The following is a 17,861-nucleotide window of genomic DNA, read 5'->3' as shown; positions in this document are numbered from 1 at the left end:
TGTAGTGAGCTCCTTAGTGGGTTACTCTGCATCACTGGGAAAGGTCTCTGCACCATCCAGCTGTTCATACGCACACGGTTGCTTCTGCTGGTGCTCAGGTTGGCCATCACCCTTGCGTTGCTCCAGACAAGCAGCAGGGCAACTTCCTCTCCACCTGACTCTGATGGGAGTAAAGGATGTCTTGAAGAAACACTACTGAGCACAATATTTTGTACCAGCAATCAGTTGAGCAAGTCCCGGGGTCAGTTCAGCACCCCTCTGCTGCACAGGGGGGTAAAAATACAACCAAAACTCTCCAGCTTGGGAGGGGATAGGGAAAACAAGAGGGTAAAGAACACAATAAATCAAAAAATGCTTCTAAGAGAAGCAGCAGGATAAAAATCATTCCTATAGTCTGCGAGCACTTCCACGCTGTTCACCGCAGAGGCAGCAATGGCCCCACACACGTAGATGCAACGCACGTCCACAAACACCGTGCTCAGCGCCTGTGAGGACGGTTGTCTCCTCCTGCCTTTGCCCTGCACAGTGTTTAATCAGGAGCCAGTTCCCAGGAGGAGTTCCCATCCCCTCATTCCTCGCATATTCCGTTCTCCTCCAGCACCTTTCAGTAGTAGTCCTCCTTCTTGCCATTGCCCTGCACGCCTGCGCGGTCCTTCTGGTCTTGGACAACTTCCATGTCATCGTTGTCATCCACCTCACCTCCATGATCCTCCTGGGTGCAGAGGGAACAGCCAGCAAGGGGGAAAAATAAAGAAAATCAGCAAGGCCTAGCAAAGGAGATCCTAAACTAGCAGCAAACCATGCTGCTTCTGAGTATAGTTATGTCCTACATATAGATATATATATTCTACACACAGGGCAAGGATAACTCCTGACACCACCCCTTGTTTCCCTACCCGCTCCATTCCCAGCGGGCAGCCCAGACCCTCAGCTCATCAGTAATCAGGTTGAAACTGCAGAAAAAGCCAGCAGCAGCCACTCACAAAGAGCAACGAGAGGATGAACAAGACTGGAAAAGACTCCTTCATTTCTCTCTACGTGAACCAGAAGGCAGCAGGGTGATGGTCTAATACTCAGGGTCTCAAGCTTTGGTGGCCTCCAATCTTTCTCCTAGAGGAATGCCAACTTGTCACTGGCCCTGGGGCTCCGAGATGCAGCAATAATCCCAGTTTTCAGCCAAATAGAGGAGAAGTTGCTTCCTGGAGTTGCAATTCTGACCCAACCAATCCACCACCTCCCACCGCTTGTCTCAGGAGTGGGACGTCACATTCTTCTACCACCCACACTTTTGTTCGACCTGCTGCCTGGAACGCAATGACCCCTCTGTAGTTGTCCCCACACACAGGCTGGACCCAGGACACTCACATCTGGTTTCCTAAAAGCCGAGTCCTACTTATCTCCCTGTTACCAACACAGCCAGGCAACCACCACACCAGAGAGAGAAAGAGGAAGAACCTTGGTGTCGTACAATTTCTTGCTCCTGATCATCTTGATAGTCATCTAGTGGGTCTTCCCTGGGCTTGGCAGGTCTGCCAGCGTCCTGAAAGATAGAGAAAAAGCCAGAGACAGTTGACAGCATCCCAGACTACCCCATTCCCTGCCAGGAATCCAGCTCTCATGCATTAGAGCCCAATGTCTGCAAGACTGGGCTACAGATGAGGCATCAGGGGTGGCAGAGAGTCAAAGGCAACCCAAACTCCACACTGCTGCTGCATCAAGTCCCAGGAATGCAGGGAACCTACACATTATTTAGGGTAAAGCTTTAGGGAGCACAGCACAGTCCTATCTCAAAGTCAGGTATTTATGTCACTAATTCTTTCCACATTTTCACTAATCTTCAGGAGATGTTGCTCTGCTGGTGCCAGCATCTCTTTCTTCTTTGATTTTATTGGCGTGGATTTATTTTTTTTTAAAACCTCACTATTAATCATTATTTTAGAGCCTGACAGATAAAACACTCCTTTTTAAAAACAAGCACCACTCGAGCTGCTTGTCAAAACAAGCTAACATTTCCCTGACGCAGAGGCTGGCTTCAGACAGCAAGACGCACTTTGCAAAATAAATGGATTCCATCTGCAAGCAGGAGGCAAAAGCTCTCACGTGTCATTCCTGCTGCACATCCAGCCCAGAAACAGCGACGGCTGCACTGACCAGACCCCCAGCATCACATCTGTATTATTATCTCTGGTTTTGGTGTCTCAAGTGCTTGACAAGATACAGCACAGGAGCCATCTCCTGTTCAAGGTCTCTCCAGCCATGTAGGTGCTGCACATGTCAGGCTTGACTTCAACCAGCACAGGGACAGAACTAGTTCTGGTACTGAGCCACCGATCCTCAGATGTTTCTCCTGCCTGCCACATCCTTTCAGTGGGATTATAGATCCATCCAGAAACACAACGTGTTCCTTTGAGTCCTTAAGCTCTGTGCCTCCCCCCATCCTTAGCTGGGGATCTCTCCCCAGCTGCTTGTCCTCAGGTCAGTCACCTTGAGTGGCTTCTCCTTGGACTCTTCTTGCACGCTGGGCTCCTTGAACTTCTCCAAATCTCCTGCCTTCTCTTCAAAGTCAGGTCTCTCCAGCTCAGCTTCCTCAAACTCATCCTCCCCTTGGTTATTGGGATCCTGAGCAGGATCTGCAGCATCATCTGGCATCTGGACAAGAAAAACCTCCTGTGAACACCAGGCAGGGCAGCCTTTTGGGGGACTTACTGTCTTCACAGCAAGTGCTGGCTTGTGGCACTTCAGCCACACCTCTCCAAGCATGTCAGAGGTTCTAAAAACAAAACCCTATCTTCGTTATCTCTCTGAATCCCTCCAGAACCAAGGAGTTTGGAGTTGTGTGTTACAGAAACTTCTGGGAAAGCATCAACTTACATGGGACTGGATTCTTATCCAGGGCCAGGGCTGCATCCAGATGACAGCGTTACTTACCAGTGGTTCCTGGACCACAGTCTCTTTCTTCCGAGAATGGAAATTCTCCTCTCTCTCAATCACTCCTGCATCTGGAAGGAAAAGGAACAGTTATCAGTGTACTCTCTTCAAAGTCAGTATCACCAGCTAAGATTCCCACTGCTGGGGAGCAGCTGCATAAACTCAATGCCAAGCAGAGAGTCATCTCGACTCTGCCTGCAGCTTGAAGCAGACAACGTACGTATATTTTCAGAGCAATGCTCCTTCAATGTGATTTGCACGAGTCCAGGGCAAAGTTGCACTGCACTCCACTCCTCCAGCTGCCCAAACTGCTTCCTTGTCCCCAGGCTGGGGCATAAACACGTGTTGGAGCACGTCCATCACTTACTGAATGACACACAACCAAGGGCAACAAAAGCACAATGACTTTTCAAGAGCTGCAAGGTTTTTCTTTAACACAAGCAGAAAGCTTTTCTTGCTCCCCACCTTGATTAGCAATAAATTAGTTGTGTACAGCATAAGATTAGGGAAACCGTACCCATTTCGAGCTCCTCATCATCTGCCCTTTCCTTCTTGCCCCCCTGATGGGCTGTTTGATGCTCTTCCCGTCTCTTCTGGTGGGGTGGCTGGGGGCTGCTGTTCTGCATCTCTTGCTTGGGATCAAAATGAAGGTTCTTTGGGTAACTGGGCACTTGTTCTTCAGCCATCTGGGTGTTCACTTTGTTCACTATGTCTTTCCAGCTGTGACAAGGTTAACAAACAAAACAGAACCCCCTGCCTCAGCATATCAAGAGATATTTCATAATGGAAAGCAGGGCAGGGGAGAAACTCTGACGCATGCAGAAGTTTGTCCTAATTTAACTACCACTGCACAGAACTTTCAGTAAAAGAAATCATAATCCAACCTTTGGCTCATATTTCCCCACTATAAAGCCATCAAAATGCAAACTGGCCATATCAAGGGCTCATCTGGAATTCGCTGGTCTCAGCCACCCAGAGCAACAGCTGTTGGCACTGGATGCACGGCCTCTTTGTACCCTGCTGCCGTTTGGTGTTGGTTTTGGCACTGACACCTTCTGGAGAAGCCTGGTTTATGTCCTCCTTATCGCAAATCTCACACCGAGTAAATAACAGCCAAAGGCTGCTCAGTGATTTCTTCATGATAGATCCAGGCAAAGAAAAGCACACCAAACATACCGCGATCTCTGCCCTTGCAGAAATCAGCTGCCAAACAAATCCAATATTTGCATTTGCTATATATCCTCTAGGCTCTGCACAGCTGAGGAAAGGCTGTTCTGCCATCACAACCCTCACCTGCATTACACACACACACAAGTCCCTCCCTGTAGAAACACGGAATAGTCTGTGTGTCCACATCTATCTGTCAAACGCTATGGGGAGGAGGACACTGCCCTTTAAAGCACAATCTTTGACCTGGAAAGATTACTGGTGAAGTGAACAAATAAAAATGGCCGAGAAGAATGGGTAGGATCAGGCTGAATTTAGAATGAAATCCAGAAGTCTCCTCCGCAGATAAAACAGAAGTTAAATCCTGTTTGCTCCAGCAAACTGAGCAGATATGACCTGGACGCACACAGAGGATAAATAAATTAAATGAGGAAGAGCTATTTTCAGAGTCAGTTTTTGGATTCTGGCCAGACGCTGATGAATTGCAGCCTCAGAAAGACATCATCTTCCTTGTGCAAAACAAACTGTGGGTGCTGCTGAGCCACTAAACAGTTTCTCCTGTGCATCCAGTACACCAGGATGCTCGTCCCTGACTACAGTTCCAGGTACTACAGCAACTCCAGTAACATCCTGCAGGAATTATCCATCGTTACCTGCATGGAATGGGCAGGTTCACACCATCCTCTGAAGCTCCGCCCTTCCCAAGCGACCCCTCTCCTGTGCACCCCAAGCTCTGGAGAACCCTTTGTGCTGATGTCTGATCTGAGCAACAGTCCCAAGCCATGGGGCATTTTACTAGCAGTACAGATCGAGTTTTGTGTCACTAACCTTTGCATTTGCGTCTGTTTGCTCCCCGTAGAGAGGTGGTTCTCTGGCGCCGGGGGATTTTCTGCCGCAGAGGGTTGTTTTGGATCAGATGGTGACAACCCAGGAGCCTGGCTCTCCTCGTTGCTTTTCACCTGGATGCGCATCACCATCTTTAGATCCTGTAGAGAAGACACACATATAGAAGCTCCTCATCTCATCAGATCCCTGCAGACCTCCCTAGCGGGTGGGCAGGCTCATGGGCCAGAAAAGTCCTTTACTGAGGAACAACAGCTTCAGAGGTGCTCCAGGACAAATCTATAGCCCTGTCCAGCCGGCCTGCAATACACGAGGTTCTTCTCCTTCCACACAGCCAAGAGGAAATCATTTGGATGCTGTGTGACCCCAGCAGGCCTGGGTAGGTGAGTCTCCGAGAAAAGAGTAACAACAAAACCACCTCTAAAAACAATCCAAAACCAACCACCATACGTTGCCATTACAATAGTTACTATAATTACAGTCTAACCACACTGCAATTATTGCCCTTTTTTTTTTGATATTTGTTTTCCATAAGCTCACTCTCAATCACCCCAGGAAGCAAGGGAGCAGAACAAGAACCCTAAACGTGTTCATCAGAGCACAGCCACTAAACCACCCTCTTCAGAGCACACAGGAGTCTGAAACCAGCAGCCAAGGAGAGCTTCCACATCAGGGAAGTGTCACGCACATATCCGTGTCCTTGCAGGTATCAGAGTTTCAAGCTCCGAAAACAAAAGTGACACAAAACAAGCAGCAAGCGTGCAGAACTCACTGGGCTCCCATTTGGTAGACTGTTCATGGTGCGGGTGAATCGGATGACGCGGCCGTCCCCGTGTCTCGCTGGCCAGGCTGCCACGGCGTCCGGCAGCGAATTGGCGTCCTGCAGCGGCGCCGGGTGGGTGAGGAGCACGCTGGCCTGTGGCCTCGGGCCATCCACACCGTACGGGTTCTGTCCCGGCGGCACGGGGCCGTCCGCCGGCTTCTGCACCCCAGACACTTGTGATGCCAGCGGGTTCCCGAGAGAGCGATTCTCCTGATTGACTGGAAAAGCCTGCAAGGACAAAACCAGCAAGCTCTAAAGAAACAAGCTCAGTTCCCTCCAGTTCAAAGCCACGTGCTGAAAACCCACAGAAGCCCTGCAGGATTTCTGCAAACCTGCAGGGATTTTTTTGACACTGAGGGTGGTGAGAGCCTGGCCCAGGTTGGCCAGAGAGGTGGTGGATGAACCATCCCTGGAGACATCCCAGGCCAGGCTGGACGGGGTCTGAGCAACCTGAGCTGGTGCAGATGTCCCTGCTCATGGCAGGAGTGGCACCAGATGGGCTTTGAAGGTCCCTTCAACCCAAACTGTTGTGTGATTCTAAGCCTCCTCCCCAGGAACACCGCACCTTCTGCCTCACGAGCTGCAGCTGGTTGTTGGCTGGGACCACAGGCTGCTCCTTCGGCCCTTGGAATGGCTGCTGCCCCTTCCCAGCTCCTCCTCCTCCTCCTTTGAAACTTGGCATCTTCTGGAGAGCCTCCTTGAGCTGCCTGAACTCTTCCATCTGGGTCTGAGGGGACGAGACGGGTTCAGAGAAACCTCACACAATAACAGGGTTGAACAACTCCTTGCTGACAACAGCCGTGCTTTTATGGCCAGTTGTACAGCACAAATAATATGTCACAAAAGCATATTTTATATACATATGAAAGGCCAGAGATAATCCACAAGCCCAAGCTAGTCTTCAGCTTTCCCTCCTGATTTCACAAGTATTCCGTAATCCCCCTTTGCCAGTCTTCTGTCTGACTTTATTGCATACTTTTACCCTGGAATCGCTGATCCATGACACCAGTTCTTTGCCAATGCTATTTAGCACATGAGCTCTTGATGGAACTCCTGCCTTTGCGCAAGAATTGTATCCTGGGTCTTGTTAGTTGTGCCCCCATCTCCTCCTGTGTCTCACACACATGGACCTTAGGTCAGCTTGTCTTCCTGCCGAGGGATTTCTCCCTGGATGTGCTCATCTCAGCAGGGCTGACAATAACTGGCATAATCCTACTTGACAATTCCACTCTATTTGCAACACAAATTAAAATTGATTCTCCTGAACTGTTAAGTAAATGCGACAGTTTCTTCTCTACTGCAGCTTATTTCTTCCATCTCCAACTCTGACAAGTAGGGCTTGAAAAAGTTACTCAGGAAAAACTTCCCACTCCTAGTCCAGTTATTTATAGGAAAGTGAGGAGGGAAAGTTTTTCATATGCCTGCCAGGGTACCTGGAAATGGACCAAATTAAGGACAAGGCAGAATAGGAAAACTCCCAAGCAGGAAGGGAAGTTTAGCAGGAAATTCATTCCTGAGCAGGGTCTGTTGATTTCAGTTCTTTCCCCTGAAACTTGACCTTAACATAGAAAAAGAATACAAAGCAACAAAACCACTGAGCAGAGCTAACAGAAAAGGAATGAGGAAAGGAAAAGGAAGCCAAGAACAGTTCACAGGATGTAGCCCTAGCAAATCATGTCCCCATCAAAAGCCTGTTAAGGGGGTCAGCCCAGAGGAGAAGCAGCTTTAGACCAGCCTTAAAGCCCAGCCTGCCCTGTGCTGCATGCAGCCCGTCACAGCGAGCTGTGCACACATCCATCGATGCCTCCGCGCCTCATTCTACCTGGCAGAGCAAGCGATGTGATGGCTGCTGCAGGCTGGGCTTGTGAGACATGTCAGAATCCCCTTGGAAAACAAACATGTTGTCTAGAACGCAAATCACTCCTCTAAACTTTCAGCCACCAGAAGGACGCAAGAGCATCGACGGGACACAAGAGCATCGATGGGACACTCGGTGCAGATTGAAGAACACAGCGCTGATAGAGCAGCTGGCAGTCCTGGTGGGTGTCTGCTCTAACACGTGCCAGACAAACAACTCCCTTCACCTGTGTGTGTTTTCTGAAGTCACTGCCACATCTATAAGAGGCAGGAACAGCAGCCCCCTGTGGCCACCAACCCCCCTTGGTGACTACCTGGGCATTAAGGAGCTGCGAGTGAACTTCTTGGTGGGCCTTGCGCAGGAGCTTGCTCTCTTCTCTGAGTTTATAGACTGTATCTGCGAGAGAAGAAGAAATTTGCTTAACAGAGCTATTTTTGCAAGTGTAGAATCTCTCTTCCTGACCAGAATAAGACACTCATCTTCATTCCCCTCACCCATTGCAGCTGAATAGCAGGGAGAGCAGTGGTCACTGTCCCTACCTGCAGTAACCAGAAGGCTGAGAAATAACTATTATACAAGAGAGAACTGTCAGGTCTCCTGAACTCACTGCAGATCTAATATAGAGGTTCCCTCCTACCACCTCCTCTTGAAAGGATGGTACAAACAACCAAACAAAACAAGTCCCACAACCCACATAGAGAGACCAAGCACAGGACAGCTCGGTCCTCGGGCACATTTATTCCCATGCTGTTAAGCAGCAAGTTCGTGCCTCGCAGCCCCCAGGCTGGGCTCCTTTCAAGCTCTTTGCTCACTCCTAAGTGCTTCAGTGACAAGACACACAATGCACTTACGTTTCACCGCCTGGAACGTAATTGTGTATCATCCAAGAAGAAAAAAAAGACTCTGTCAAAAAATGTCAGCCTTGTTTTGGATCCTGAAGCTCTCTCAAAATATCACTAGAACAGCACACACTGGGATTTCCCTGCAAATATAGTTGCACCTGCCAGGACAAGGATGGGAATTTTCCCATAACAGGAGAATCACTTTGCTGGAGGCTGAACTGCATGCAAGATTTCAGCTGAAGATCACAGGTATTTCTGATTACAGTGGTTTATCTTTTCTTATAACACTCATTCCTGGGAAAGGACACTTTGCCATTGAGGTCGGGTCCTGTGGGCACTGGAGCAGTGAAGAAGGGGGATGCTTTCAGGTGGCTGATCCAGGCGAGATGACAGTGAGCACCAAACTGCTACTAACAGCTCTGGCCCTGCTCTCCATCACACTCACCCTGCAGGTTTGTGACTTCGCTGTCCCTCTCCTGCTGCAGCTGGGCGTATTTCTGGCTGTGGGTCTCCAGCGTCTTACGATGTTCCAGTTTCAAGCTGTTGTGCTGCAGCTGCAGGTCGAGCAGCTGCTTCTTGACATCTTCATGCTGGTTCTGAATACAAAAAGCAGCAACAAAGAGTCAGTACAAGGAGGAGAAGAGTAATTTAGCTGCTGCCAAGTGCTACTCAAGTGCTTCTGTTTAATAAATTGCTTGGGGAGGCAGAAATGTTCGTTCAATTAAATATTCTTTGTGTTCAGTGGTTCAGGAGGTGTTGCCAGTCACTAAGGACACAATGACACCTCAACTCCCAGGTTCTCTCTGCTCGGTTTGTTCTCCACCCCAAGCCGCTGGGACAGGAGGGACAACTCTTGCAAGGCCACCACGTCCTCTCATACATCCAGAGAGCCCACATTCCCCACACTAACACAGGGCTCACAGGCATCAAATGCCAAAAGAACAAGACTCTCAAGAGACCACAGACTATTTAAAGGAGGCCAAGAATTCATCAGATAGAAGTGGGTTGAAGAGCTGTTCTCTTCTCCCCTCCCCTCTCGCGGAGCCCAAGAACAAAACATGCTGAGACATCCTTTTGCTCAGACCCATTGAACCAGAATTCACCTCCTTTTTTGTTCCCATGGTAACCCAGAGAGTCCTTCCACCCTCAGTTTGTCAACACCAATTAAGTATGCAGATTGACTGGCTCACAGGTGAACCCTGGCCCTTCCACACAATAGCTCCTCAGGACTCCGGCAGCAATTTCAATCAGCCTTCCTGTCCATAAAATTATCTTCTTTTTTAAAAACAAACTTCTAAATGCTCTCAATGATTGCATTTACCCCCAGTAAAACACAGCATCTGCAGCCAGGACATTCTCCCCTGAAGCAGTTATCCTCCACTAAAGGGAAAGAAATAACTGTGCTCCAAAAACACCTACAACACAGAGGAAAAAGCTGTCGGTATGGAGGGGTCCCAGAGCCAGAACAAAGAGGAGAGACAAGGATGTCAGGTTAATCACATCACAAGATCAGGAGGGAAAATAAAGAGAATAGAAGACTCCTGCTTTGGTTTTCAGGGACATTAGGTACTTACAGTTGTCACCAAGCCACCAGCAGGAAGCTCCGCAGAGCAACCGCATCCCTAAAATCATTTTGATATTTAACACCTCAGAAGCCACCAACGTTAGCAAGTGAGAACTGGTTCTAACAAGGAACTCTTAAGCAATTCAAGGAAGTTTAAGTCCTCATCAGCTCAGGTCAAGGCTCAGCCAGTCTGGTGTGTCAACTGCAGATGTTGATCAGACACAAGTGACTTGAGGACAGATCAGAATGGTCAGAAACACTGCAACCAGATATGCTGAAATGGCTCCATGGAAGCCTTTGGTCATGTTTGGGACCTGCAGTTTAACAGAGCATGTTGCTTCTGTTCAGCTTTACATCTGCTTCCTCGCTAACGATATTGATGGCAAAAACCTTCCTCCCAAGGCAGCCGGTGCCGCTGGGAAGCGGCTTGTGCCTGTGCTCCAGTACACGAGTGTCACTCAGTCTCATAACTAACTAGAAGTTGGGCTGAATTCTGCTTTTCCAGGGTGGGGGGACTGAAATGTAACAAACTGCAGTCCCAAGGGCTGGTCTGTCTTTCAGCAGCTATAAATGTAGTTAAAAAAATAGATTATTTCCCCCCTCCAGTAAAGGGAAGCAAGAGAAAGGGAGCCAGGACGAAATGCTCTCGCCATCCCCTTGAGACAAGCAAACCAGAGCTTTCTGCTCAGGCTGCAGTTGCTACGAAAGGGAACGTTACTATTGCCAAGCGTTCCCAGAATCTGCAGCGCTGGATAATACCCAAGAGACAGAACTGTATTTCCCTTCTCCCGACGTCTGAATCCAAAAGCCAGGCGGCTGGAGGTGCAGCCCTGCTCAGGAAACAGCCCCGCGGTGCGCAGGGCTGCTGGAACCCGGCCCTTTCTCTACAACCCAGAGTTAAGTTACCATTTCACTGCCAATGCTCTGTCTCAAAACACTTCAAAACCACCATCGCCAGCCACAGTTGCATCGCTCTAACAAAAGCGAACTTGAGCGTCAATATATGCTTTAGGTAGAGCATCTGATAAGCTATAAAATGCTTACATGGACTGGGATATATTGTCTAGTTTGCCCTTTGGGCTAATAATGAATAGACCTGTTTTCACACCCGCAAAAGAACACAGAACAACAGAACTCCTGTGCGATAAACCACACAAAGAGTGCCATTGAAAGGAGGGATAGGTGAAGGCTGTAATCTGATACAAAGCCCAACCGAATAAATAGGAAACTCCCATGAACCTGAATAGTCAGGAAGGACCATGGATCAACAGCCTGTGGGCTGGCAGGAAACCCTTGGCCTCTCCTGGGCATCCCGGGTAAGAGAAAACACGGACTTCTCTTCCAGGAAACATTCTTTAAAGGGCAGCAGATGGGAATACGTGAGACCAGACTCCTCCCTTACCTTCAGTATCTTGTGCTGAGAGCTGAGGGCCCCATATCTGTTCATTGAATCTTGCTGGAAAGGAAAAGATGCAACAGTGCCGTTAGATCCCAGAAAAGCTAAAGCAGGGAGTGACACACACCTGCACCTGCCCGGCCGCTGCACCACCAGCATGTTCCCACCATCCCTTCACACACACATACACACCAGGGGAGGTTTAAATTGGGTATTGGGAACAATTTCTTCCCCAAAGGGCTGTGGGGCATTGGAACAGGCTGCCCAGGGTGGTGCTGGAGTCACCATCCCTGGACGGTTGAACAGACGGAGATGAGTTTTTCTGTGACAAGATGACACACACCATCAGGTGAGCAGGCTAAAAGCAACTCCTCTTCTCCAGCATCTCACCAGCAGATGCTCTGAGATAGGAATAAAACCAGCCTTATAACTTCAAGTGAATGGGGCAGGCTGTCACCCAGGGGTGCGTTCCGTCCTAACCCCCACTGGAGAGTCCTCCGCCCTGCCAAATGAGAAGCCCACAGGCCAGCAGAAAGTATTTGACAGTCCCTGGAGACAGAAAACAATGGATATGCTTTCCCCACCACCACGGCCTCGCTTCTCCGTATTCCCTGTGGTGTGCCTTGCATTCAATTTCCCCAGAAATCTTCTGTAGCATGAAACAGCAATTCCCTTTGCAGGCTGCTGGACAGGACTCCCTGCCACACCAAGAGCTGACAACCAAGTCGTCTACTCTGCTCTCACACATGGGAGAAACAGCAGAATAGCTCCAGCACAACATTTTCCCTAGGATCAAGTAAATCCTCAGGCACCAACACCCTTGCAAGGTGGAGTCAGCCAAAGTTCATCTCATACCATACACACTCAGCCTTTCACGCCTTCCAGACGGCAGCACTGGCCCCATGACTGCGGTAGAACTAGAAAAATCTTTACCAATATTACGCACACACGCTGAGGAATAAACCACACCTACCTTCTCCTTGTTGAGAGCTTCCTGAGCTTCTAACTTGTACACTAAAAAATCTAGAAATGGGAAAAGAGAAGACAATTTAACGAGCTGGAATTTAAACAAGGATCTGGTTTATATTTTGGTGAGGGGGAGGGAAGGAGGAAATCGGCCCCTCGCTGAGCAAAAGGCTGCGACACAACAAGCTGGAATGCAGATGCTGCAGGAGACTCCACTCCATGCCCTCAGAAAGATGGGAATATTTCCTTCAGAGCTCTCCAGCCACATAGATTGGCCCAAACGTCCTTCCTTTCCCACCCTACAGGCAAGTGCATTGGTGACTTCCAGAAAACGCTTTGGGTACATCATCCCCATGTCCCCCCAGACGGCTGAAGGTTGGCCGGTCACCCCGTGCCACAGACTCACCTTCCTTCGTCTTCTTGTGTTCCCCTCTCTCCTTCTGCAAGGATCGTTCCAGCCGGGATCTGTGCTCATACACCACTAGGGAAGCAGAAAGAGGGAGAACATGAGGTAAACCCTGAAATTTCCTGTCCTAGGTCAGGAATTCCTATTGTCACCAGCCACACCATCTCCTTCCTTCTCTTTGTTACCTTCCCCAGTCAACAGGCAGACATGCCCGTGGTGGAGATGCTTACCCTGGGCTGGGCCACTAACTGCCATATTCTCCAAACCATTACAGCAGAAGTATTTGTTTTCAACCTGAAGGATTTCCCCCTTGCTGAGCGCACTGGTAGGCAGCCAGCCCATCCCTGCGGCCATCCAAGCGTCTGCTTCACAACAGCTTTCGTTTTAAAAACACTTTTCCCAACAGACTACTCAGATGTCACCCCGAGGGCTTCACCAGCCCAGCTACACACACAAGAGGCTGGGGATGCTGCTTCACTACATGCTGAAAACCTTGTTCAATGAAATTGTCATCTTCAGAACATCAGCCACTTCCCAAAAGGTTTGTGAACTCCGGGCAACCACATTTCTGCAACAAGCATCTCATTTTCTTGCAGTTTTCCCTAGCAGAGCACCAGAGGACAAGTCTGTGATGCGATGGGAACCTCACACCAGCAGAGAACAGTCACAGGTGCTGGGACTATTAGGGATGCCCAGGAATTCCCAGGCTTTTCCATTCCACACACATAACCACAAGTCCTAATGCAAGCATCACGCAGAAAAGGCTTCAAGAACAGCTCCGTATCATTGGTTGTTTAGTCAGAATTCAGGACACAAATCTGTCTGTCCTGGCACTTTTTTAATAAGTTAAGCTGATGTGAACTCCAGTGATGAGGAAAACAAAAAGCTGTGATCTCTCCTGTCGTTCCTCCAGCTCAGCAGGAAAGGTGAGCTCAGCTTTACACAAAGCAGCAATCGAAGCGCTGCATGAAGTGGTCTCTCTATTCATCTTTGTGGTGGAACCCAGCAACAGCTTATCAGACCAAAATAGCACCGTGGAGCTTCAGAGGACAGGAAGCCAGGAAGTCTTTAACAATTTGCAATTACCAGAGAGAATGGAGGGTGGTCAGTGTCTAAACCCAGGCTGGAATTCAGCCAGAACTCCACACTAAAGCACCATCACCTGCTGCCAAATGAGCTAGAAATGCAGAACTTGAGCTGCTGAAACAATGAGACCCCTCGCAGTGCCTTGCCTTGGGGAGAGAGGAGCAGCTCAGGCCTTCCACAGACTCATTGCCAAAAGACCACAGACAGCAGGGCGATTGTGTGAAGGTGTTGACTCCTATACCCCAGAGTACTACGTCAAACATCTGCCAGGGAGAGTTTCAGAGCTCCATAAAGGGAGAGCGACCCAGTCCTGCCTTCAGTCCCAGGTTTTCTGCTTCTTTTGCCGATGTGGTTTCGTTTCACCCCGGGTTGCAGAGCCGGGAGTGTGCGCTGGCTCCTGCGCTCACACAGCAGAGGCGGCTCATTTGCTCTCGGGCTCCGCTCAAGCTCCCTCCTCCGCTTGTTTTCCTCTTCCCTTTCACTCAACTCTTGGCCCAGCCCTTTGCTTCCAAGCTTTATTTACAGAGGCTACCAGAAGCATTAACCATATATTGTACTCAAGTATAAGAAGGGTAGGAAATACTTGATAGCTGAGACACCTGAAGCCCTGGTTAAACAGCACTGAGTTCCATCTCAGAATAACACAGCCTGCTTTTGGGGAGCTGGAAGGGCAGAAAACAGAAGATATGGCAATTAAAGTCATGCAACAAGTGAGCACAGGGGCAGGGATGGAGCATAGACTCCCATTCTGCTGTGTTCAGCACCAAAGCACCGCAGGGCACAACGCTTCAGATACATGCAGGACACCATGGCACAGCGAGACTCCCATCAACATTGCTCCTATCAGCCACTCGCGAGGCTTCTCACCAGCCAAATCCATAGAGCAGCTTCGCCTCTGCTAAAATTGTTGGACAAGCAAGTGCCTTCTCAAAATAAAACACGTATCCACGGCAACAACTGAATTTAGGAATGGGAGGACTGACAGAGGGTTAGAAACCCCAGCAACGGGCTACAGCGCTGCCATTCAAACAGATTTGGGTGGGAAAAAATACGATGAGCCTGTCTCAGTTGTTTGCTTGAACCTGCTGTTCCCAAATCTGGGATTCCCTGAGGAACCATCATCTTCTCTGAAGAACCTGCCCCTGTCTCTCCAAGAGAAGCAGGAGATGCTGACACACCAGAACGGAACGTGGGCCAACTTCTTGCCCTGCTGATCTGCGCATCTGAGGAACACGGATGCAGGTGGAAATCGCTGCGGCTGGGACTGTGCAACACATCAGGAGCTGGAGCTGTTCGACTGCCTCGTGATACAGTAGAAAATGGAAACAAAACGTAAGATGAACCTGTATGCACACCAGATCAATTCACAAGATGGACTGGGTTTTTTAAAGCATGCTTCCTTGAGGGACAAAACACACACACCACACTTCTGCCTTCCCAGTGTACAGGTAGAAATACACAGCCCTGAGCACAAAAAGCATGTGCACAATGTTACATTTGCATCACAACAGTGCTCACAGAACCACAAAATGAGATTTAAACCTAAAAAGCACATACGTTGGAGTCACGGATCTGCAGAACTCCCCAGCAATACAGCCCATAGAAACAATGTCACTGGACACATCAAAAGTCATGATGAAGCCCATATTTGATTTTAGCTTGAGGAAGAGCTCTTAATTTAAACGCTATAATCTAAACCCACTTGTTCAAAGAAAAAGCATTAAACAAACCTCTTGACCCTGAGTCACTAGAGCCACAGGCAACCAATATTTTGCCCATATCAAATTAGTTCTATGGGCACTCCAGAACCAACCCATCCTCCAGCATCACACACACAACTGCTACCAGGGCAGGTTCCCACCAAATCTCCCTGCAGGGACCCCCACAGCGTGACATTGATGTAAGGAAGACAAATGAGGAGGAAAGGGGGAATATTCTGATGACGCTTGACTCCAGTGTTCCAGCAGCTCTTGCCAGAGGAACCACACACTGGTCAATGGGCTCAGAAAAGCCAAATCTTCCTCCTCCCTTTTTACAGAACTCTGTGGTGCAGCACCTACCAGCCCCAAACAAGCTGGAAAGACTTTTCCAGCCACAGATCAGCCTCTTGAGCGGAAGACAGGTTTGTTTTCTTGCAAAGGCAATGAGTGGTAGACAACACGATGACAAACTTTGCTAAAGGAACCCTTGCCTCCCCATGCACTCTCCGGACAGAGTCACATCTCAGAGCCTGCCCAACCAGCCTTGCCAAGTCTCGTTTGCATTTTTACTGCTTTGCATTTAGAATGACACAGGACTAGTCTTTACGGCCAAAAGGAACTACAGGGAGAAGAAATGGAATAGATGTGACGCAGCTGAACTCGCCAATCCAGCACACGCTGTTCCCCTCTGCTGCGAGCAGCGATTCAGATTCAAAGCTATTCTAATTCTAGACAGCAAAGGGGGGGAGGAAAGAAGCAACAACATCTTCTTAGAGCTCTTTAAAGCCAAAAGCCGAACGTCGCTCCACAAATGCACCCCAGCAGGTGATGCTGGGAGAGAGGGAAGTTCAGCCGAGGCGACCGCAGCCCCAGAGCGGGTCACTCACCTTGGAGCTGGGCTGACAGCGCTTCCTGCTGCTGTTTGTATTTCTGAGCCAGGGCCTCGGCGTTCCGCACCTTCTGCTGCAAGTGGTTGTACATGAAAACTCCCGAGCCCAGACACGCCACAGTCACCAGGCAAAACCCGGTCTGCAGGAGCCCCTTCTGCCGCCTCGAACACATCCCGGTACCCATGATGGGGCCGAAGCGAAACGATGTAGCGCTGCCTCCCAGGCGCTGCTAAAGCATCCGACTATTTTTCCTCCGCAACAGCCCCTTTTCCTCCACAAATCCGCAGATCCCTCTGCAAGATGCGATCGCAAGTCTCGCCTTCGCTCCTTTTTTCTCCAGGCCCTCAGAGAAGCGGAAGAGGCTCCGGCAGCGTCTTACTCCTCGTTGGCCATCGCGGAGAAGCGCAGCGCGGCGCCCCGGGCCGGGGGCAGCAGCCGAGGTGCCGGCAGAGCCATCGTGCAGCTGGGGAACCGGGCCGGGGGACCAGGGGAGCCGGCGGAGAGGAGAGAGCAGGAGGAGGAAGAAAACTTTTGCTTCCCATGTGCTGCAGTGCAGGGGGGGCTGGCGGGGGGTACCGCCGCCTTTGGCTCTTCCCACCTCCCCCTCTGGAGCGCCGACCGGAAAAATACAAATAATAACAACCCGGCGGGACGAGAAGCCCCTTGTGCCCCCTCCCCGCGGCTCCCCGAGAGGAAGCGGCGGCACCGGGGCCGGGAAACGGGCCAGGAAAGCGGCGGCATCCGGGCTGCGGCGGCGGCGAGTCCGGCCCCCGCGGCGGGAGGGGCCGGGAGGGGCGGCGGGCAGGACCGGGAAGCTCCAGAGCCCCCCCGGCCCGGAGAGCGGGGACTCCCCCGAGGGGACCCCTGTGTGCTCGGTCCTGGAGCAGCCGGTAACCCCGCATCGTCCTCACCCCGCTCCATCCTGACCTTGGCAAGCGCCAAGACCAGTCACCATCTCACCCCAAAAACCTCCCCCACGTGTTTGTTTTCCCCTCCCTTTTCTAAACCTCCAGCCCCTGCTGCTGGCAGCTCTCGCTAACAGGAGACAGGTGAGGGACACCGATGTTAATGAACAAGGACATCTTCAAATGATTTATTTAAAAGCTTGAAGTTTTTAAGGGCTGTAATCTCTTCCTGGGAAAATGTGAGCTGATAAAGACATGAGGACAGCACCAAGAGAAGGGTGTGAGATGAGTTCTTCAGCCTTTGCAGGGTGGTGCAGGCGGCTTAGCCTGTGCTAAGCAGCTGCCCTTGGTGTGGGCTGTTCTCTTCTGGAAGAGCCCGACTTGTTTCATCCAGGTATGTGATGTGCAACCGTGTTCTCAGCAGAAAACAGCAACAGGAGGGACCAGTCCGGCATCCCAGGCCAGGCTGGACGGGGCTCTGAGCAAC

General features: G+C 50.2%; 1 protein-coding gene across 1 annotated transcript; it reads right to left on the bottom strand.

Annotated features, from left to right (window-relative positions):
- Positions 1–604: 604 nt before the first annotated feature.
- LOC308049265 (uncharacterized protein) lies at positions 605–16,653 on the bottom strand (the record flags this gene model as incomplete). The annotated part of the gene is made up of 14 exons (XM_080358808.1): positions 605–712; positions 1,469–1,540; positions 2,485–2,649; positions 2,929–2,999; positions 3,446–3,648; positions 4,924–5,081; positions 5,711–5,989; positions 6,327–6,488; positions 7,933–8,015; positions 8,907–9,057; positions 11,428–11,481; positions 12,395–12,444; positions 12,794–12,868; positions 16,467–16,653. The coding sequence occupies 14 exons, from the start codon at positions 16,651–16,653 to the stop codon at positions 605–607; spliced, it is 1,818 nt and encodes a 605-aa protein (XP_080214934.1).
- Between the last annotated feature and the right edge of the window lie 1,208 nt (positions 16,654–17,861).

This window comes from Nesoenas mayeri (genome assembly GCF_963082525.1).
Source record: "Nesoenas mayeri genome assembly, chromosome: 24".
NCBI lineage: Eukaryota > Metazoa > Chordata > Aves > Columbiformes > Columbidae > Nesoenas > Nesoenas mayeri.
This window is presented reverse-complemented; position numbering and strand designations above follow the sequence as displayed.